The sequence below is a fragment of the Durio zibethinus genome, chromosome 24 (genome assembly GCF_047325235.1).
Source record: "Durio zibethinus cultivar Kanyao isolate XHJ-2024 chromosome 24, ASM4732523v1, whole genome shotgun sequence".
Lineage (NCBI taxonomy): Eukaryota > Viridiplantae > Streptophyta > Magnoliopsida > Malvales > Malvaceae > Durio > Durio zibethinus.
The window spans coordinates 21,211,942-21,230,284 of NC_143185.1; the positions used below are offsets into that span (position 1 = coordinate 21,211,942).

Genomic DNA, 18,343 nt, shown 5'->3' on the forward strand with positions numbered 1-18,343 from the left:
ACAAGTATGGTCAAAACTCGTTATGAGAGAAATAGATTACAAGTTGGGTAAAGCCGGAGGAAAGGGCTTTTATGGCTGTCAGTCTATCCATTAAAGTAAGCCTCCTTTTAATGTTTCGTGTAAGCTATCAGGCAAGGAATTCCGCCTGGATTTTCTAAATTTTTTTCCTTAGTGCGAATATAAATATAAATGAAATTAGCATTAGATGGACGTGGAAGTAGCGAAGTCTGATAGATTATTTGATGTTATGGGGTAATGAGACACATCAAACCCCATCTTTTCTATCCTATTCCTCACCCATTTAGTGGAAGGCATTTTCCAATGGCATATGGAATCTATTCACAGGTTAATATAAACCATTTGGACTTTATGCCGCTGAAGAAAAGTTGTCACGTTTGGTATGTCATTGTTAAATTAGATGCCTTTTGCAATTTAAAATTTTAAATAAATCATCAACTTTCTCTATTTTTTTTTCTCAATTTACATTTTATAGCCAAAAGATGACCATAAGACTTCAAAGGGTTTACTTTAAAAGCATCGAAACGATTTGATTAATGGTCTCAAGTCTCAACTATTTAATTATGCCGTCAGAGATTGGAAGTTACATTTCATGGTTGCTTTACATGAAAAGGAAAACTACAAAACAGGGGGCAACGTGGATGATTCTCAGTTCACAACTTTGCATCCAGTTCCTCGCCCACGCGATGAAAAACCGGGGACACTTTCCGAATGTTCCTTCCCTGTCATTGTATAAATGAATGTAGTACAGATCGCAGGGATATCAAGACCAGAGATTACAGCATTAAAAAGACTTTCCCTCTGTTGTCTTGAATTTCAAGGTCAAGAAGCTTTTCTTCTTTCTGATCAGATATCATCCCTATGGCACCAAAGAGAATTCTCAAGGAGCTCAGGGAATTGCAAACCCTCCAACTTCAAGCAGTGCAGCTACATGCAATAATCAAGCAACAACAAGAACGCGAACGAACTATAGAGTGTAACTTTTTCCTACACTTTCTAAATTTATATTTATGTGGTGAAATTTAGGTCCTGTGGCAGAAGATATGTTCCACTGGCAAGCAACGATAATCGGTCCAATTGACAGCCCCTACTGCGGTGTGGTTTTCGTTGTTACCATTCATTTCCCTCGCGACTACCCTTTCAAGCTTCCATAGGTCAAATTTAACTGGCGGCACCAGTAAACTGTAAACCCACTTTCTTCTCGATAATGATGTAGCCCTTCTGATTTCTTGGTTTGCCTTAATGGTGAATAAAATATGGCAGGTTGCGTTTAGGACCAAAGTCTTCCATCCAAACATAAACAGCAATAGGAATATCTGTTTAAATATTCTCAAGGAGCAGTGGAGTACCGTACTCACCATTGCGAAGGTGATAATTACGACTGAGATGATCATTTTGAGCATCACAAACCATATATACATACATATATATATATATATATGTATATATGGGTTGTTTGGAATAATAATATAGACGATTAAATTTGGTAAATGCAGGTTTTGGTTTCGATATGTTCCCTGCTTACGGACCCAAATCCTGACGATCCACTTGTTCCTGAGATTGCTCATATATACAAGACTGCGAAAGTGAAGTAGGAGACAATATTGGCACGTAGGTGGACTTAGAAGCATGAAATGGGCTGATTCATGCCATTTTTGTTGCCACTGGGCATATTACTTACACTATCCTTCCAAAACAGCTCTTAAGAGGGATCATCCAGAACTTGAATCTAAACCTAAATTAAATGAATAAATATCTTTCAGGTAGACCATCGGTCTCGTTTCGGCAATGGCTGTTCTAGAAATACAAAGTGGTTTTTCTACGTAGATGTTATCTTTGGAAATGGAAACTACTGAGCCACACAAGAAATGGAAACTAAAAGTAGAAGATACAAAACGTAATGGCTTAAGGGTCCTGGAGAAAGCTGGGGCTTTAAGCTTGGGTTGGCTGGCACATATACCATCTGTTCCGAACCAAATTCTAGTGATAGTGTACTGAGATCATGGAAGAATAATATAAAAGAAGGATAAAAGAGGGAATCATATATTGCAGTAATTGACAGAAAATTAGGCTTCCAAGCATTGTAGACAAATATCCATGATTAAACTTGGGTAGTGCTGATGAATCACCAACCAATTCAAAAGTGAACATTTGAATTATGAAATTCATCATAAGAATAGACCGAAATTCATTCCTCCCGGGAATGCAACATGTGGTGGTCTGTGTTTAACTTTTACTGCCTAAACTAAAAAGCTTACCCGTTTCTTTCATTGCACCAAACCATGATGCAAGAAATTGCTACGTTAGCCACCGGGGACAATGGGGCATAGTTTTTATTTTTTTGGATTAGAGTGATCCTGTGCTACGCTTGTCAATGTTCTGCTCTGATCTTGGCCTTTGATTTTGCTCGAAGTCTAATACTATGATCTACACCGTCGATGGTGGGAGAGTGCCGGTTTTCCTTTTCCATAAGCAAATTGACTATTTTTATTTTTTTTTAATTTTAAGACGTTTTACTCGGAATCATAGTTTTGCTGTGTTCTCACAGTAATTAAATTCGATTAAGCTCCCAATAAGAGTGTTTTGAGAGGGAAACTGAGGAAATTTTTGTTTGAAAAGTTGGGATTTGAAGTTTTTTCTTCTTTGATGGAGAAGCTGCGTCACTATGCATGAGTCTAATTACAAATATGGCCTTCCCGAACCACTCCTGCCTTCTTGCCTTCTGCAAGCAGCGAAGGCCCATAGGATGATTTGTAATCCAAATCCAACCATGAATCCCCAGTGTTGCTGACCAGTGACCGCTCATAAAAGCATTTTAGGAAAGTAAATGCCAGTATTCACAATGAGCTGATAAGAATTCTGGGGACCAAAATCATTACCAGAAAATATTGATAGAATGATATCGTGATCATGAACAAAGAATGATGCTCGTATTACTGGAAAGAATTGAACCTGTGATACATCAATACTCTTTTTCACCAATAAAAGCTGGCAAATAAAAAGCCTTTATAGCCATTTTTCTATCAGGGTCGCCGCACAAAATTTATCCTCGTCAATTGGGTCAAAGTCCCAACACCAAATGGAAGAAAGGAGCGGAAATGATGGCAACAAACCCTTCACAATTTTAGCACCAAGAACAAAGAGAATAACCACTGTGTTCCAGTTCCCTCATTCTGCACTTTGCACGCCTTCTCCTCTGCACAGAGTTTTAGAATGGCACTGTGAAAGGTAAAGCATAAATATCAGCCTCAGGCAAGTAGCGAGCATGTGGCCAAGTTTTTGAGTTTATTTGACTCGAGCCAACATTTCCATCTTTGCTGCCCTCAACCCAACTCTTATGATTCAGCTTCTTCTGAAACAGCCAGTCCTCATGATTAAAACTTGTCAACTCACTCTGCATCTGCAGTGTAGGCACAACCCAATCCTCCACAAGATTTTTGAATTCTAAAGCTAGTATAGGAGAACAAGTGCTACACAAATTTGATGACAACGATGCCTCAGCATTAACACTCTCTGATGCACCAGAAGAGGAGCAAGATTTTTCTTTGCTGAGCTTGAAAGTTACTTCTGGCCAGCTAATACTGGAAGTAGAACAAGGATGATCTTCCAGTTCTCTGCCTGGTCTAGGAGCATGCTCGTGCATCCCTTGAACAAAGGCATCATCAATCCTTCCTGAGGTAGAGCAAGGCTGTTCCTTGCTGGGTAGCACTTCAGGATCCTTATGCCTTTGAGAAGGCAATCTGATCCGGATAATGCTTCCTTCACATTAATAATAACAATTTGAATACACAATATCAGTGCTCATGTGAAGTGAACAAACCCAACAAGTAAACAGCCTCCCCCAGGTGAGGAAGAGATACAAACACACTCACCAGGATTATGCCCACTGTCGGGAGGCGAGCTCAGCTTCTGTCGTTTGTTGCTGTTAAGGGTGCTATCAGAAGAGTTCTGGGGTCCCACAGCATGACCATGCTCTTCTGTAAGGGTACTCTTCTCAAAAATTTCAACTTCATTTTCTCTTCTCTTTTGATGATCTCCTCCTATTTTACCTTCTTGGCTCCTCTCATCTTTATGCCTTTTATTATGACCATATTTTTTACTTTCAATTTCTCCACTGCCACGGGCTTTATCTCTTTCTTTCTTCTCCCGTTTTTTCTCTTTCTTCTCTCTCTTTTCTTTCTTCCTTTCTTTCTTGGCCTTCTCTTCTTCTCTCTGAATCTTCAAATTAACAGAGAAACAGTCAATTTATGAACATAAAGAGGAAGCTAATACAAACAAGCCAAAGCAAAACTGCACTGAAAGAACACAGGCAGTCCTAGAACCAAACTTCAGCAACATGAAATCCAAGTGAAAGTTTCCCTATTCCTATGCTAATAATAACAAATAAGTCAATAAAGATGTAAACAAGGTGTGCCGGCAACAGTCCTCTTCGAGAAAAATTGAAACACAATCTCTAGTATGATTTCCTATTATATAACTTGCATGATCCTTTGATCCATACCCTAGAACAAATTTACAAGCAGTTTTAGTGCAACGCATGTTTCATTTTCGAGCAACATTTCACCATTTTTTTTCCAATATAGAGGACAAAACAAAATATTTTAACAAATTCTACCTAATGTCTTAACAATTACAATTTTAAGCTTCAAGAGAACTTCCATACTCTTTAACTCAGACATGAATTTATCTCAATCAGCATCATTTCGTGTCTTGAATAAAATGGTTTCAATTTCTCATAGTTAAACCTTAACGTACTAAAATCATAGTTCATCTTAGTTAGGCATTAAGGTAGAAAATCCTTACTGTCTCTCTCTCTTTTATTTTTTGCTCTTGCCATAGCCAAAATTTACTACATAAACAGAAGCAAGGCTATGGGGGGACGCGAATTAGAGCAGTCGAGCAAAAAGGGTAAAAACCCAGGAAAGCATTGAAGCCAATTGGGGAATTTGCTCAACAAACCTTAATCGATTTAATAAGTGCCTCATCGTGGATACCGTTCTTTACGTACCCCGGTGGAGGATAAGGATAACACCGAGACATCTGTTGATTCACCAACAACCAAACAATATGAAATGAAAAAAATGAAGACAGAAAAAGCAAACCCTAGCTTGAATAAGATCGGAACTGTAGCTAAGGTTTTAAAATCCTAGGTATTTTAAGTGAAGATCCAACTTGTCCCACCAAAAGAGGGAAATTTAGAAAAAAAAAAAAAAAAAAAAACCAGAGTCTATTCTCTGATTAGGGTTTGAAGAAAGGATAGGCTCCAGATCCAGACAGAAAGAAATTGGACCCAGACATAATCGCTTCTTTGCAGGCAAAGAGGGGTATTTATAGAGGAATCGACCCCTTCTTTGGTGAGCGATTTAAGGGCCTGTTTGGAAACAGGGAGAGGGTAGTCAATCATGGGTTTGTCAATGGATTTGTATAAGAATAAGATATTCCATCTCTATTTTGGGCCTTTTTTTTTGCACCTTTTTTTTTATTAGTTCTTTTTTTAATGGCCAAATCCTTTCGAATGGTTACTGTTTCTTTTTTTTTTTTCTTTAATTTGTCACAAAACATAGTTTAACCACCCTTTTGCATTTTTTTTTTATATACCCCCTTTTATATAGCTTTTCTACACATTCCCTTTAGTTAATATAAAAATTTAGAGTTGAAACTTTTCAATTCCAGTTGATCAGGCATTTAATTTTCCACAGATGCAAGCACCAGTAGAGAAATATAAACACAATTAGGAAGGATTTCACAATATTTTCACATGATTATACAAGCATTTGGTTCTCATCACTAAAGTTATAACAAATACACAAAAATATACGATCTCGAGTCAAGTAAATGGTTAGTGCAAAGCAAATACAGTAACCACTTCAGTATCAAATATTTTTAAGCGGAAACCAGTGGATTGAGAATAAGCCAACCGATGATACTTTTAAACATATATATAAGAAAAAGATATACAAGCCAACCAGTTTAGAAGCTATTGTTGTGAAAACCCAAATTCATCATCTAGATCTTCCAACCCTTAGTGCAGATAAGATTCATATGAAATTTCATATAACTTAGTACTGCCCAAGCAAAGCTACAAAATTGCATACCTGATACTTTCTAAATCTAACTACATTCTCCTATAGAAATGAAAAATAAACTATACATGTAGGAATCCAGGTTTTGAGATAAGCACGGAGAAGAAATCAATGAAGCTTATTCTGAGCAACAGCTTGGCATAACTCATCCTCATAGAATAGCACTCGATTGGAAGCCAAAGATTTGCATAATGGTTTTGAGAGAACAGACGGTACCGTGCATCTTGATGGGAATCCTGAATCCTGAAACAGCACTGCAGCAATTTGCCTCATCTCAGTGACTTTTACACGGGAAGGTGGTCGTGGACCATGCCTTGGAGCTTTTGGAGTGTGTGGACTTCTCATCAAAATACTTTTCCCGTCACCTTTGCTGGAAAAAACATCCAAACTTTGTAAACAAAAAGACAAACTTTATTCCAATTTTTACGGAATCTTGGAGACCTATAACCTCTGGACACCTACCTTATAAAGGGCCAGTGTTCGGTCGGCCTTGGTGTCTTCGTTCTCAACATTTCCAGTCTTGAGCGATCAGGTGTTGTGTAATTAAAGTGGAATTGCCTAGCAAGGCAAACCTGTACCAAACAACCATAAATACATATGTAACATGATCCACAAACAAAAACAGACACACACACAAGAGAGAGAGAGAGAGAGAGACTTACAGCCTTTCTTATCCTTTGAGAAACATGAAAAACTGCCCTCAGTTGGTCATGATGCAAGTGACAAAGTATTTTAACCTCAATATATCAGAAAAAATTGAATCAGTACCCAGTGGGAGGGGCCGAATCTCTAAAAATGGAAAGCATTCAAGCAAGCAGTTTCTGATAACAATCATCCAAAATAAGGGGGAGTGGTATATAATGCAATTCTAACTTGAGAATCAGGTTTTTGGCTCCAGTTTTTCCTCATACGTAAACTATATAAACATATATCCATTGGTATCTTTACAGGATAAAAATTCCCAACTATGATATGACAGTAATCCATGAATACCATATCAAACAACATAAACAAGGATCATGCAGATTAGCCTATAGTTATATGCATGCAAACAGACAAATTTTTGAGGAATCAATTGCAAACATTAAAATATAGAAGAAAATGTCTTTGGAAAACTTTATTAAGTCAACATAGAAAATCATTGATTTTATATCCGAATGACTGGTTCTCAAAGCAGATAAAGCACAAGATAACAATAAAAAGAGAAACATACTTTGGGAAGAAGACTATAGATAAAATAACAAACTCCATTTCATTCAAGGTGTTTTGCTTCTGTTAAATTACATTTGCAGTCATCTATGTTCTAACAAACAATAACTGGACTCAATTGGAGCAAAAAGAAGCTATATACATAGCACTTTGATCTTAATCCATTTATGTGGTTCTGCGCTCGAAAACAAAGCAGAGCCAACAAAATTACATTAACAGGCAACATAATCTATGAAGGATGCCCATCCTGTATGCCACCAACAAATGAAGATCATCCATGCAAGCAAAAACCCATAAAAATAATAATTTAGTAACTGATGCAGCATGTAAAACAGTGGCTCAAATGCTTTTTAACCTTGTAATGTCATACACAATCATCACTAATTGAACGAAGTAGAAATAAATCATTTCCAGGCCACGTCATTCAAAAAGAATAACAAAGGGTGCAAACAAATACCACTAAATCCATAGGAAGAGACTCCAGCCTTGAGTCTGAATCGAAGTCTTCAGGCCGAGGTGTCTTTGGTGTCCGCATCAAACTATTCTGTTTATGCAAACCGGCGGGCGATAACATCAAAGAGCTTTTCTCAATAACCCCATTTTCAATCAAAAGATTGTCACCCTCCGGTTTCTTGGCACCTAACACAGCTACCCTTTTCTTCCCAAGATCGGTACATAACTTGGCGGCTGAAGCTTTACGGTATCGAAGTTGAGCAAGAGTACCTGGTTTCACATACTTACTGCTAGAACTCTTCAACCGCCTGTTGTTTTTAGCTGTTTTTAATTCCCTATCTTTCGGAGACACTTTTCCCATACTTTTGTCACTCTTCTTTCTTACCTCTATTCTAAGTTGTCCCTTAACTAACTTATACACCTTTTTCCCTGATTGAGCTATTCCGAGTTTTCGAATAATTACACCTTAATACGCAGCCATCAATTGAAACTTTAAAACCTGGCATTGAAATGTAAGAAATTAAAACTTTCCTTTAATACCATAACTGGACTTAGTTCTTTATTGGCTTATTTTCAACTCAAAAACCAAATGAGGGGCAAAAAATAGTCAAGAAAAAAACCCCAAATTGCTCAATAAACAAAACTCACATGATTAAAAGATTTGAGACTTCAAAATCCTCTTCAATTGATCTCCCCTGCAGTTCAAAACACTGAAAATGAATCAGCCAAACAAAAAACAGCAAGAACTTCATCAAGAAAAAGAAGCCCAAGAAACAAATCCTAAATAAAAATTAAGAAACCCAAATTAAAATGAAGGAAACAGATAAACTAACCGGCCTTTAAATTAATAGACATTTCCGTGTTAAAAAAAAAAAAAAATGAGAGAGCGAATTTGCATTAAGAGAGGAGGTTTTAGTGAGAGAGTGTCTGAGCGTGTTTGTAGAGAGAGAGAGAGGGAAGAGATGAGGCCGCTAGGGCTTGCTCTTTATTTGAATTTCTTTAATTGCCCGCCAAATTGTTTAACGACGGTTGCTATTTGTCTTGATTGCTAAGGTCACTGGGCCAAATCGGACTACGGAGATCGCGTTTGATTAGATAATCGGTTAGATCGAATTTCCTTAAAAGGTGGTCTCTTAATTTTTTGTTTTTATTAATATCAAATTTTGAAAAGGAGATTTCCGAGGGAAAAAAAATACCAAAACATTTATATAATTACTATATTAGCCTCATTGGTTGGATAGTTTCGACCATTATCCGCTCAAACCTCGATTTAAATGGAATCCAATGCCTGACTTTTCTATTTTAGACCATACTTATGAGGGCCTTCTTGGTATTGTACTTTGAAGATGCTGAAGGCTGGGGAAACTCGTCTCTTCAAGACTTGCTTCCTACGAGATAATATCTTTTGGTATGGAGAATTTAAGCCCTTTCACGTGAGTAGACTTTGGCATCGGCCAAATTAATCATTGTAAAAAGCAATTTAAAAATAAAATTGTAAATACAATAAATCAATATAATAAAGTGCATTCTTAAAATTGTTTATAAATAAATCCGAAAATACTCAAGATCATATTTTTGAAAAAATACTTAAGGCTTTTATAAATAAATTTAAGGGATCAATACCACTCAAAAGCACCCTCCCTACTTGGTCATGTTATATATATTGGGGTTTATTATTGGTATCCAGTTGGGGAATTTCCTGGTAGATTATGGTACATTCGCATTGATAGGTAAGGAAACTCTTTTTATTGCAACACTTACATTGGAAAATAAAAAGCGTCAAATCCTTTACATTTTTTCTGAAAGACAATTGTCATAGATGCAACGACAAGAACAATGTTTTCAAGCTTTTAATTTAATGATTAAATATATTTAAAAGAGATATCAAAAATGTAATTTTGAATCAATTTTTTTTTTTCTCTCTTTCGTTTACTCTCTTCAAATAAAATAAAATAAAATAAACGACAAGAACAGCTAAAGTTTACGGGCGACAGCTCCAAATTAAAGGACCACGAGTTGACACGTTGACGTGGTTCGGCAAGACAACTGGTGAATTGTGCGATATGGCAACCATTTAACTTGATCTTATCTTTTTATCCCATCATAAACACTTGGATTTTTGGCCTCATCAGATTATTCATATTATTATATTTCATCCAATGAAGCAAAGATTTTGTGAAAAACAATAAGAAACCAAAATTTCATGATAGCCCAAAAAGAAATGGAGTCATGTTCACGGTTCACATCACAAAAAAGGATCCAAACTTTTGCCACGAAAAGAAGGATTACAAAGTGGTTTCCCATGCCACAACCTGTAAAACAGATCCAATTCCAACTTTCATCATTTTTATACTGTTTTTGGCGCCCTCAGCCCCTAACTCGCCTGTTTTCTAGTGAACAACTCTGTTCACAGGCTTGCCTTTTAATTCTCTATCTTTTCTCTGACTAAAAACCACCTACCTGCAGATTCTGATTGACCAACCTCTCTCATATATGCCTTTTAGAGCTTATATTAATCATATAATAATCAGATCACTAAAGCACATAGACAGCATCAAATAATTATATTAATGTATCCTTAAACAAAATAAAAATACTAAGGCTAAGGGTTAATAGTATATGATAATGGGGCTATCAGCAACCAAAATATTAATCTACTTATTCAAATTGTAGCAGCTGCTTTGTTAAGGTATGCGTTCGTTTTACGTGAAATCCCACTCGTGAAAATGGAGAATCTCATCCCGTGACATCAAGAAAAGGAAATCATAGGGATACATAGTAGAATAAAACAGTAAATTAATGCACCAATTTTCTTGCTTGTAATCAAAATTTAAGCAAACAATGAATAATAATGCGGCAAGGAAAATAAAAAAGAAGCCCGGCTGGGTGCAACAGGAATCTATCTTAACCAACAATTTGATCGCTTAACTAATTGCTTAATCAATCCCATTCTAGTCCATCTCATAGCATAATAGGAGAGATACTTGCAACTTGCAAGGGTTTTTTTCTTTCCAAGTTTCCCATAATCCAAAACCCAAAACAACTTACTGTCTTGTTTTAGGGATTTGGATTTAAACCCACATTTCAAGCTACCGATGGAATTGGGTAAATATACTATACTTGGACAGTTTGATATGAATTCTTTATCGCACATTTTTAGATTATCAACCCCCAATGGATCATAGATATTTTTATGTGAATGGCAACCACGGTAATAACGATTGAAGAAGACTGAAAATTGACTTGCAAATTAAATTGCAGATGAACTAGTACTTAGCTTTGGTTACATTACGTGCTTGTAAAAGACAAATATTGTATAAAAAAGAAAAAACACGAATTAATGATCGAATTTAGCAAAGTAAGAACGAATTATAGGACCATCACATCTCGACAAATAGATGGTTCATCTTTATGCAATTTTCACATAAAACATTGCTTTAAAATGTTTTGTTGTGGGAGGAGTGTCAATTTTGTTTCCACCACCTAACATCACCAAGTCACGCCTTAGCTTACAATACATTCTCTCATGTAAGTCGGCCAAAATTGGATTTGGAGCCGGGGGACCTTATGTTATACCAAGAATACATTATCAAGCAACAAAATTTGAATAATTGCAACAAATATATATTATCATTAAAATAACATAAATTTTGATTAACAAAACAAAAAATGAGAGAAAACATGAAATCGTGATAAAAATCGTATGTTTATATGATTTGATAGGAAAAAGAGTAGCAAAATTTGTAATTACATAGGCAACAATGAGGGTGGCGGAGACAGAGAACGACTAATGTGGACACGTGTAATGGAAGGCATGTGTGAGGCACTTCATGGTCGTACCATTATTGGTCCATGTGACAGTTGCCAGAAAGAATGGATGTTCAACTAGAATTTGCGTCCTACTGTTTTTAGTTGCCTTCACTGATCCCCCTCCAATTACACTATTATCCCTTTCGTTTAAAATCGCTTCAAATCATTGAACATTATGTTTATTGTGCCATTACCTTCGGTGAAAATCGTTGGCATTGTCGTCCATTAAGAAAAAAGTGATGACATTTGCGTACTTTCAAATTTACCACCACCACAACAAAGGCACAAATTCATTGCTTGTCTGTCATGGTGATGGTGGTGAGTCTGCACCCAGCACCAACAGAGACAAACAAAAACCACAGAAACTGTGAGCGATAAAAGATTGAGAGGGAAACTATTTCTTTTTGAGCTCTGTTCACTTCGGAGAAAGAAGAAGAAGAAGAGCGGAGAAGCTCTCCGTTTTGCGCAAAGCAATGCCTGTTAATGCCAGAATTCAACGCTATTCTTATCTCAAACTCTGACGCTTTTTTTTTTCTTGAAGATAGAAAAGAAAAAGAACCAACCAAAGCATAGAAATAAGTGGAAACGCCTTGGGAGTAGGTGAGTGTCTCGCTACCATTCGCGCATTTTTCTTTGTGCTTTTGGCCCTTGAAAAAGGTCATAAGCTTAATTACGGTTCATAAAAGAGCTCACCGGAGATTCTATGAAATAAATTGCATTTGCATATTAGCTTTCTTTTTCTTTTTCCATCTGGAGTGTTGAATCGCTTCGCATTCAGTTTTCCTTTTTGAATTTCCTTTGGCTCGACAAAATGAACGAAGAAGCGTAACGGATAATCTTCTAGACCGTGGTATCTTACAAACTGATTTTATTTTTATTTTGTTTAAGCAGTTGAAACGGATACTGCGTTGTTCTTTGCTTTGAAAAATCGAAGATCTGGATAGATCCTGGGAAGCAGCTTTTGATTCTCAAGTTTGAGCTACGTATCGCCGATTCTCTAAAGAAATCAGTTGTGGCTTTTGTTGAGCAATGCAAGTTCTTCTTACGGTGACGCTTCTAGCGTAGAAGAGGTGAAAACGAGCGAATATCTCCCATCTGGCCTTTTTTTGGTAACAAATTACTGTTCATTAAGTTCATTTTCGACTCTGGACAGATATAATTCGGTCAAATTGTTTGATTAATTTATTAAAAATGGATTATGGAATAATCTAACGAACGTTTATATAAAAAGCAGGTTTCAGGTTTGATTGAGAGGAAAGGATGGCATCTTCGTGGGAACATTTCGGAGAAATTGCAAATGTAGCCCAGCTCGTGGGCTTTGATGCGGTGCGGTTAATAGCTATGATAGTTAGAGCTGCAACCGCAGCGCGAATGCACAAGAAGAATTGCATGCGATTCGCACAGCATCTCAAGTTGATCGGTAACTTGCTGGAGCATCTTAAGATGTCGGAGCTTAAGAGGTATCCCGAGACGCGAGAGCCGTTGGAGCAGCTTGAGGATGCGTTAAGGAGGTCTTACATTTTAGTGAACAGTTGCCAGGATAGGAGCTATTTGTATCTTCTGGCCATGGGATGGAACATTGTATATCAATTTAGGAAGGCCCAGACTGAAATCGACCGGTATTTGAAGATTGTCCCTCTTATCACTCTGGTGGATAATGCTCGAGTCAGGGTATTGACTATTCTTGTTGCTGTTTTAAAATGACATTTGCTTTTGGAGCGATTTCATTTCATATCTTTAGCTTTGCCTGCATTTCTAATTTTTCAGTTCTCCCAAACCTGCAGGAGAGGCTAGAAGTTATTGAGAAAGATCAGCATGAGTACACATTGGATGAAGAGGACAGAAGGGTGCAAGATGTTATACTGAAACCGGAACCCTCAAAAAATGATGCTATGATTTTGAAAAAAACTCTTTCTTGCACATATCCAAATTTGTGTTTTAATGAAGCACTTAAAAAAGAAAATGAAAAGCTTCAACTAGAACTACAACAATCACAAGCTAATTATGATGTGCAGCAGTGTGACGTAATCCAGCATTTGCTTGATGTAACAGAAGTTGCTGCTGCAACTTCTATTCCGGATAATAGTTCATCCATGAAAGGGTCTAAGAAGGTAGAATGTAACATCTCAGATGCCGATAGTGAGAAAGGTTATTCATATGACGAAAGCTCTCCTAAGAAGTCTGATTCTCACACAACTTCAAGGTTAACTTTCTTTTCATTTCTAGTTTTGCATCGTCAAAATGCAGTTGTGGTTATATAAAAAAAAAATCTCATATAGTAACATCCCCAGTAACTTGTCCCTATTTTGCCATTTACTATGCCCTATAGGAGTTGAAAGCTGATGCAGACATGATTAAGACAGTAAAAATAGATTTTTACCTGCTGATGTAGATGTAATTTGCTTCGTAATTTCTTGTGATATAGTTAAAACTTGGGTGGTAAGGCTAAAAACTTTGTATGCTTTTAATGCAAGATTTAGTTGCTGACATCTTGATGCCCTGCCATTTAGAAGGAATTTGGCGTTTGAGTTTCAGCTTCTTTACAGTCACGTTTGTTGTCTTAAGTCCTTAAGCTTTCAAATATGCACTCACAGTTTATGCATTTCACATACTCGGAGCTAAGTGTGGTTCTAAAAGTTCTATGCCATACATTTTTGCTCAGAAACACATCTTCAGTTTCATCAGGACACGATCTGCTGTCTGATAGAGGTTCACATCGATACGAAGAATGGCATGCTGATTTGCTTGGTTGTTGCTCAGAACCATATCTTTGTATGTCTTTTTTACATTATTACTGCCCCTTTATTGTATTAAATATCTGCCTTCTATTCTGTTTGACATGATAGAAGTTACAACTTATAACTTGAGATTGTTTGGCTCCAAGAAAGGAGATGGGGACATTTTTTTTTAATTTGATTTTTGTTTCTTTTCCTTTTCTGGAGGGACAACAGGAGGACATTCTCTTCTTTAGGACAGATTTCTCTGGCAGACTGACTTTCCTGTATTTGCTGTTTTTCATCTGGTCTCCTAAGCCTCCTTTTTCTCATTGCAGGTATAAAGACATTCTTCTATCCTTGCGGTACATTTTCAAAGATTGCTACTGTGGCAACGAACAGGCACATGTGTAAGTATTTCTAAATTATATTGTATTTTCTAGTTTGTTATATTTCGGTTACTTAATAATTTCATTGCAGATTGGGAGATAGTCTGTGTGATCTTCCTTTTTTGTTGATTCCTTTATTTTCATTTGTGCAAGAATTTGATGTGTTGTTTTCTAACTTACCCTGATCTGTAAGGATTATGTATTTTTACTAAAATATGTATGTGTGTTCTATTTTGCTTAGCACACATGCATAAGTGATTATGAGAATTCAGCTTTCCGTAGGAAAGGAAATTACCTTCTCCCTTGTAGGCTTGCTACTGAAAAGTGTTATATCAACTGCAGCCCCTTTGAAATTCTGTTTTCGGTTTTGGTATTGTTTCAAAGCTTACACAGCAACTTCCTTCAGCTTCTACAGAAGCATGCAATGAAATGATGGCGTATTCATTGATATTGTCATGCTGTTGCTACACTTGCTGCGTTAGAAGGAAGCTTCGCAAGGCGTTGAACATTACGGTATTTTCTCAACAGAAAGCTTAGTCTTGGATATAAGGTCTACAATTAGTTGTGCACAGCAAGTTTTGATCTTACTTTCAAGTCTACACTTTTATTCCTTTGCAGGGTGGATTTGTTGATGATTTCCTCTCACATTTGATGTGTTGCTGTTGTGCCCTTGTTCAAGAGTGGAGAGAAGTAGAGATACGTGGGGTTTATGGTATATCCTATATATTCCAAGAACCTTGACACCTCGTGATCTTGTTGAAATCTCATTTGTCTTCTAAATACACATTGGCATCTAATGATAACCATATCAGAACATATATTAGATGCTTTTAGTTCTAAAGTCGTGTGATTTTTGTTTTCCTGCTGCATGATGCATGTGATATTTGTAGTTTGGTTCCTTCATGTCATAATCTTGGCAATTCATATGAACTTGCAGGTCCAGAGAAGACTAAAACAAGCCCTCCACCATCACAATTTATGGAATCATGAGTGACAGGACTGAAAGGCTTATTTCCATTGAAGGTTGATAAAGCCGAATATAGAATATAGCCTCTAGTGGCCACTGTTAAATTGAAACTGTACTGTGATTGCTCCCTTGCCTTGGAGTCTGCAGACATGTACTTTAGTCCAATTATATTTGGAGATTCAGCACATGTTGTATCATACACTATTTTCAATGGTATAGTGGTTTTTGGATCCATTTCTTCTTTAGAGATAGAGACACAACTACTAAAATGAATAATAAAGACATTAATATATATTTTTTGAAAACAGAAAGATGTTAACATATTAAGATTAAACAAGGTTGAATTTACCATACGGCCGCGTCTAATCTTTTTCACAAAGGTTAAAATAAATCGGTGAAAGCCCCTTTATTTCTCCTAGTTGGTCTAGGCCTAATGACAAATCCTTTATTTGGTTTCCGTTCCCTTCGCATCCCCCACGTGTCAACATATGAGTGGTCCGCTGAGAACAAACACAATCAAGAGGCGCCATGTCTAAAAGAAACCAACCCACCCTCGATATATCCCTTCGCATTATACACATGTCAACCTGTGAGTGGTCCGAGGAGAACACAACACAATCAGGAAGCGCCGCGTCTAAAAGGAGCCGACCCTTAACCAAGGCCCACCCCATCCTCTCTATAAATAAGGGGATTCGATCCCAATTTTTTCCTTCTCAAGATAAATCCTTGCTTGTTTCTCCCTCCAAGAAAAAAATCCCCTGATTGCTCGAGGTTTTTTCTGCTTTGAAAGATCCATAGCAAAAACGATGTCGTTGCCGGAGAGGAAGATTACTCTGATGAGCTCGGATGGCGAATCGTTCGAAATAGACGAAGCGGTGGCGTTGGAATCGCAGACGATAAAGCACATGATCGAGGACAATTGCGCGGATAACGGAATACCGTTGCCCAATGTTACGAGTAAGATCTTGGCGAAGGTGATCGAGTACTGCAAAAAGCACGTGGAGGCTCCTAAGACCGATGATCGAGCCGCTGATGACGAGCTTAAAAGTTGGGACGCTGACTTTGTCAAGGTCGATCAAGTCACTCTCTTCGATCTCGTTCTGGTCAGTCGCTTTTTCTCTTTTCTCTCTCTTTTCTTTTTTTATTTCTTTCTTTTTCTCTTTGTTTGATGTCTTAATTAATTGTTAATGTTTTATTATTGACAAGGCTAGGGTTTGGGAATTGGGGTTAGGGAAAAAAAACTAAAGAAAAGCTATCCAAAATGGAGTTGGTTTTGGGCATATACTAATTGGACGCATGTTTTCGTCAGATTGGGAATCTTTTACCATGGTTCAATCTGTTTGTTTTTGGTGATTTGTTGGTATTTTGATTTCGGAGGCTAATGAATTCGAATATAGTATGATGAATATACAATCGCGTAACAAGTCGTAGAATTCACCAATCTTATATTGCTAAGGATATAGGCAAAGAAGTTGTGCTACTTATTATTCGGATAACTAAAACATTGACTATAATTATCGTGTTATTGTTTGATTCTCTCCTGCCTTATGATTTAAGTTTAATCTTGTTCCGTTTTAGCAGCATATCTATAAGCAAGAAACATTTATTAGAAGCATGAAAATCAATACTTCAATATAGTTGCGTTTGAGGTTGTGCTTATATTTGCAATTAGCAAATGGACTATAACTAGTTGTCCTCTGTTTACATTGCTGTTTGGGTAAGGCCGGCTTGTTGCCTATCGTGGCTTGTTTCATTAGGTTTTGTTGGTAAAATTTGAAAATCTAAGTCTTGTTTCTCGATCTTGTAATATATTTTTGCAGGCAGCAAACTATTTGAACATCAAGGATTTGTTGGATCTTACTTGTCAAACCGTTGCTGACATGATCAAGGGAAAGACCCCAGAAGAGATCAGGAAGACTTTTAATATCAAGAATGACTTCACCCCTGAGGAGGAGGAGGAGGTTCGTCGCGAGAATCAATGGGCATTTGAATGAAGTATTGGCAATCTGGATTTCATGAAGTTTAATTTTACCAATCTTCTATGTTAGATGTAGTTAATTGCTCTGAATTTTCATCTTTCTTTGTTTTCTTGGGTACTTTGGATTTTACGACTTTTTAACTCTTTAAGCGACTATATATTCCTGCCTGTTCATACATTTTCACCAAGCCAGTCGTATCAAATTATTTTCTATATATCCGTTCTTAAACGTGGTTCTTGAGGTGAATGGGCCTCTGTTTGCCACAATGAATTTGGTTCTGTAGCTATTACTATCATATTTTTGTCATCTCTCATTTTCTAATGCAGCTGTTACTATCAATTTATGTCTACATACCCTCACAAATCAAAAGTGCTCTGTATAAAAGAAAATAAGGTGAAGAAATACCTCCATTTTCTCGTTTGAAACAAAGAAATAGGAAAAAATAGATACATTTGTATTTTTTTCATTTCATTTTGGAAACTCACTCCTTACATAGGTCGATGAAAAATGAAATTATTACAGTCGATTAGATTAGTTGTTTAATTCGTAACTAGAAATTTGCCGGTTAGTGGTACATCAAAGAAAATTGTTTTTTAAGTTATAAATTTCACCTTTTCAAATCTTCTTCTTTACCCATCTTAACCTGATATGTTAAATACAAGTAGGGGATTATAAGTTTCCTTCTTTTGTTTTTTCTTTTTCCCTTCTTACTTTTCTTGTT

General features: G+C 36.7%; 5 protein-coding genes across 10 annotated transcripts; 3 read left to right on the forward strand and 2 right to left on the reverse strand.

Annotated features, from left to right (window-relative positions):
• Positions 1-113: 113 nt before the first annotated feature.
• On the forward strand, positions 114-2,765 carry LOC111317259 (ubiquitin-conjugating enzyme E2 29-like). Its single transcript, XM_089753763.1, has 2 exons — positions 114-1,386; positions 1,515-2,765. The coding sequence occupies exons 1-2, from the start codon at positions 1,261-1,263 to the stop codon at positions 1,611-1,613; spliced, it is 225 nt and encodes a 74-aa protein (XP_089609889.1). The 5' UTR covers positions 114-1,260; the 3' UTR covers positions 1,614-2,765.
• A 164-nt stretch (positions 2,766-2,929) lies between these two features.
• On the reverse strand, positions 2,930-5,315 carry LOC111317257 (uncharacterized). 2 transcript variants are annotated; one of them, XM_022919703.2, is made up of 3 exons: positions 4,978-5,315; positions 3,891-4,236; positions 2,930-3,777 (listed from the first exon to the last, which is right to left on the reverse strand). In XM_022919703.2, the coding sequence occupies exons 1-3, from the start codon at positions 5,056-5,058 to the stop codon at positions 3,227-3,229; spliced, it is 978 nt and encodes a 325-aa protein (XP_022775438.2). In that variant the 5' UTR covers positions 5,059-5,315; the 3' UTR covers positions 2,930-3,226. The 2 variants fall into 2 exon arrangements, with proteins under 2 accessions (XP_022775438.2, XP_022775439.2); XM_022919704.2 differs by having other exon boundaries at positions 3,891-4,230; positions 4,978-5,312.
• Positions 5,316-5,929: 614 nt separating this feature from the next.
• On the reverse strand, positions 5,930-9,122 carry LOC111316265 (F-box protein At4g35930-like). 2 transcript variants are annotated; one of them, XM_022918284.2, is made up of 6 exons: positions 8,597-9,122; positions 8,412-8,458; positions 7,768-8,262; positions 6,764-6,838; positions 6,564-6,673; positions 5,930-6,471 (listed from the first exon to the last, which is right to left on the reverse strand). In XM_022918284.2, exons 3-6 carry the CDS (start codon positions 8,122-8,124, stop codon positions 6,210-6,212), a joined length of 804 nt encoding a protein of 267 aa, XP_022774019.1. In that variant the 5' UTR covers positions 8,125-8,262; positions 8,412-8,458; positions 8,597-9,122; the 3' UTR covers positions 5,930-6,209. The 2 variants fall into 2 exon arrangements, with proteins under 2 accessions (XP_022774019.1, XP_022774018.1); XM_022918283.2 differs by lacking the exon at positions 8,597-9,122 and having other exon boundaries at positions 8,412-8,512.
• Positions 9,123-11,450: 2,328 nt separating this feature from the next.
• LOC111317261 (protein MID1-COMPLEMENTING ACTIVITY 1-like) lies at positions 11,451-15,896 on the forward strand. 4 transcript variants are annotated; one of them, XR_016333024.1, is made up of 9 exons: positions 11,451-12,173; positions 12,465-12,682; positions 12,808-13,244; positions 13,358-13,776; positions 14,236-14,345; positions 14,626-14,697; positions 15,019-15,189; positions 15,295-15,388; positions 15,614-15,896. XR_016333024.1 is itself a non-coding variant. In XM_022919711.2 (9 exons), the coding sequence occupies exons 3-9, from the start codon at positions 12,834-12,836 to the stop codon at positions 15,664-15,666; spliced, it is 1,266 nt and encodes a 421-aa protein (XP_022775446.2). In that variant the 5' UTR covers positions 11,457-12,173; positions 12,465-12,643; positions 12,808-12,833; the 3' UTR covers positions 15,667-15,895. The 4 variants fall into 4 exon arrangements, 2 of the variants coding, with proteins under 2 accessions (XP_022775446.2, XP_022775445.2); XR_016333025.1 differs by having other exon boundaries at positions 11,453-12,173; positions 15,061-15,189; XM_022919711.2 differs by having other exon boundaries at positions 11,457-12,173; positions 12,465-12,643; positions 15,083-15,189; positions 15,614-15,895.
• A 436-nt stretch (positions 15,897-16,332) lies between these two features.
• On the forward strand, positions 16,333-17,836 carry LOC111317263 (SKP1-like protein 1B). The gene is made up of 2 exons (XM_022919716.2): positions 16,333-16,746; positions 17,464-17,836. Exons 1-2 carry the CDS (start codon positions 16,450-16,452, stop codon positions 17,635-17,637), a joined length of 471 nt encoding a protein of 156 aa, XP_022775451.1. The 5' UTR covers positions 16,333-16,449; the 3' UTR covers positions 17,638-17,836.
• Positions 17,837-18,343: the final 507 nt, after the last annotated feature.

Bases quoted from the DNA above. Each gene is read 5' to 3' on its own strand.
- LOC111317259 (XM_089753763.1), top strand. From the start codon at position 1,261: ATGGTGAATAAAATATGGCAGGTTGCGTTTAGGACCAAAGTCTTCCAT. The intron at 1,387-1,514 runs GTGATAATTACG...TGGTAAATGCAG, and splicing joins CCGTACTCACCATTGCGAAG to GTTTTGGTTTCGATATGTTC.
- LOC111317257 (XM_022919703.2), bottom strand. From the start codon at position 5,058: ATGTCTCGGTGTTATCCTTATCCTCCACCGGGGTACGTAAAGAACGGT. The intron at 4,237-4,977 runs GTTTGTTGAGCA...GTTAATTTGAAG, and splicing joins CACTTATTAAATCGATTAAG to ATTCAGAGAGAAGAAGAGAA. The intron at 3,778-3,890 runs GTGAGTGTGTTT...ATTAATGTGAAG, and splicing joins CGACAGTGGGCATAATCCTG to GAAGCATTATCCGGATCAGA.
- LOC111316265 (XM_022918284.2), bottom strand. From the start codon at position 8,124: ATGGGAAAAGTGTCTCCGAAAGATAGGGAATTAAAAACAGCTAAAAAC. The intron at 6,674-6,763 runs GTAAGTCTCTCT...TGTTTGGTACAG, and splicing joins CTCAAAGGATAAGAAAGGCT to GTTTGCCTTGCTAGGCAATT. The intron at 6,472-6,563 runs GTAGGTGTCCAG...TGTTTTTTCCAG, and splicing joins GAACACTGGCCCTTTATAAG to CAAAGGTGACGGGAAAAGTA.
- LOC111317261 (XM_022919711.2), top strand. From the start codon at position 12,834: ATGGCATCTTCGTGGGAACATTTCGGAGAAATTGCAAATGTAGCCCAG. The intron at 14,346-14,625 runs GTATGTCTTTTT...TTCTCATTGCAG, and splicing joins TTGCTCAGAACCATATCTTT to GTATAAAGACATTCTTCTAT. The intron at 15,389-15,613 runs GTATATCCTATA...ATGAACTTGCAG, and splicing joins AGAGATACGTGGGGTTTATG to GTCCAGAGAAGACTAAAACA.
- LOC111317263 (XM_022919716.2), top strand. From the start codon at position 16,450: ATGTCGTTGCCGGAGAGGAAGATTACTCTGATGAGCTCGGATGGCGAA. The intron at 16,747-17,463 runs GTCAGTCGCTTT...ATATTTTTGCAG, and splicing joins CTCTCTTCGATCTCGTTCTG to GCAGCAAACTATTTGAACAT.